This window comes from Austrofundulus limnaeus, unplaced genomic scaffold (assembly GCF_001266775.1).
Source record: "Austrofundulus limnaeus strain Quisiro unplaced genomic scaffold, Austrofundulus_limnaeus-1.0 Scaffold2, whole genome shotgun sequence".
In the NCBI taxonomy this organism is placed as follows: Eukaryota; Metazoa; Chordata; class Actinopteri; order Cyprinodontiformes; family Rivulidae; genus Austrofundulus; species Austrofundulus limnaeus.
In genome coordinates, this window is record NW_013952404.1 from 7,871,055 (window position 1) to 7,873,154 (window position 2,100).

Genomic DNA, 2,100 nt, shown 5'->3' on the forward strand with positions numbered 1-2,100 from the left:
GCAGCAATAAAAGACACTCATGCATCTCTTCGCACTTGCTGGACAGCAGCTGTCTTCTCAGGCTCACCAGAGAGTTTGGAGRCCGTGAACTGGTCATGCTGCGGCTGTCCGGAGCGGGATGCCCGCGGGTTTCCCTGTTGGCTACCGCGGGGTTCCACCGGAAGTTCCCCGCAGCAAAGACAACAGATGCTTACCATGATGATACAGACTGGACCACAATGCACCCCATACACCCCATGCACCTGTGTTTTGGTAAACAGGGAGCACCGGAAATAGATGCGCTAGAGAAGAAAAAACTTCCGGTTAAGTCGAAGCCTTTCACAATAAGAGCCGGTGCTTTCACAAAGTAGATTTATTTGAGAAATGTATYGAGGAAAAAAAGTATTTTGCATCATTTTATCCCAGCAAATACTTACCCCCCACCCCTAAATTAAAAAAAAATGTTTTCCTTATAAATTTCTGACTACATGTCAGAAAGTTTACAGGTCAAAAAAATTGCTGTTAATTAAGGAAGTTTCTMAGTTTTATCTCGGAAAGGTTTCATAAGAAAATGTCCTGTTTTTTTCTTGAAAAATTCTGAAATTAATATCAGAAATTCTGAGTTTTTTTCTCGACAAATTACGACTTTCGGAGCTCAGAGAATTTCCCTGGTTTTTCTTGATAAATCCATTAATTTCAAACCGTCTGAGTTTTTTGGCGAAGATTTTCTCCTCTTTTTTTTAAATCTAAAAAAATGATATTTGATACATATGATGATATTTATTCTACGAGCCACCTAAGTTAAAAAAAAAAAAAGAGGGCAAAATATTTGTGACGTAATCACTTCCTGCTCCGGACCACCGCGGGGCGCTGCTGCGGTCCAAACACCTTCTTCAGCTCCGTTCCCGGAAACGTGGCGAAGGTCAGGCAGTGTGCCGGTTGAGGAATGAACGATTTTGTTATGAAACGTTTTAATTCCAACCCCCCGGAGAGCCAAACCGAAGTCTGGAAAACTGTAACCCACTCGTCCTCTCTGTCGGTCGGGATTTTGCTCGGTGACATTAAAGACTGCGYACTGAACGGAGCCGAAAATGCTGCGAACCAGGAAATAGTCGMGGCCCACTCAAAAAGAGTGAAACACCGGCTCGACGCTAGTTTGGAAAATAAGTTTTATTATAGTTATAATCGTGGACTTGAAGAGYATCATTATTCAAGTTAGAAGCGCAAATGACTGGGTGGAAAGTTCCCAAACACCGGATCCAGGCTAAGATTTGGAGGAATTTATTATCCAGCTCTTTCGGCGGACAGCAGAGTCCATGGTTTCGACCCTCCTGGGGTTGTGAGTTTGTTTTCAGGGAATACAGTGACAACGGTACCAGATCTGAGTCTCTATACAAAACCAAGACGGGGTACTATGACGTCCTGGGGCTGTCACCCTCCGCCACWCAAGCCCAGATAAAGACGGCTTACTACAAGCAGTCCTTCGCCTACCATCCGGACAGAAACGCCGGTAGCAAGGAGGCCACSCTCCGCTTCTCGATGATCAGCGAGGCCTACACGGTGCTGGGAAACAAGAGCCTCCGGAAGAAATACGACCGTGGACTCTTAAGCCTGTCGGACTTACACGCCACGAACAAACACGCGTCTGCAAAGCACCGGGACTCCGCCACGCACCAGGCCGCGAGCAGGCCGTCCGCGGCGGGCAGAGCTGACAGGCTGCATTTCCAGGAGTTTTACAAAGGTCACTACGGCAAGCAGCTGGAGAGGGAGAGACAGCTCCGAGCCAAACAACAGGAGCAGCAGAAGGTCCAGGAGGAAACCTTTGCGAACGACATGGATGACCATGTCAAGTTTGGTTTGTTGTTCATGGCCCTGATAGCCGTGGGGATTTTATTCACTATAAAATAAGAAATACACGCAGTGACACTACTTTTCTCTTATAAGCACTCATTGTYACAATGAGCACATACAAGATGAGAGAAAGTCAAGAACAAGAAAAATATAAATTAAAGAGTATTTGAAGCTTTATTTTCTTATACAGTTTTTAAAAATTATATGTAATAATTATTTCAGCTGCAGGCCTCAAGTATTTATAACATTTTTTTTATTATTTTGACTTGC

The 2,100-nt window shown here is 44.7% G+C and overlaps 1 protein-coding gene across 1 annotated transcript; it reads left to right on the top strand.

Moving 5' to 3' along the window:
• The first annotated feature begins 827 nt into the window (after positions 1-827).
• LOC106521737 (dnaJ homolog subfamily C member 30) lies at positions 828-2,007 on the top strand. Its single transcript, XM_014014437.1, has one exon. It carries the CDS (start codon positions 1,207-1,209, stop codon positions 1,885-1,887), a length of 681 nt encoding a protein of 226 aa, XP_013869891.1. The 5' UTR covers positions 828-1,206; the 3' UTR covers positions 1,888-2,007.
• Positions 2,008-2,100: the final 93 nt, after the last annotated feature.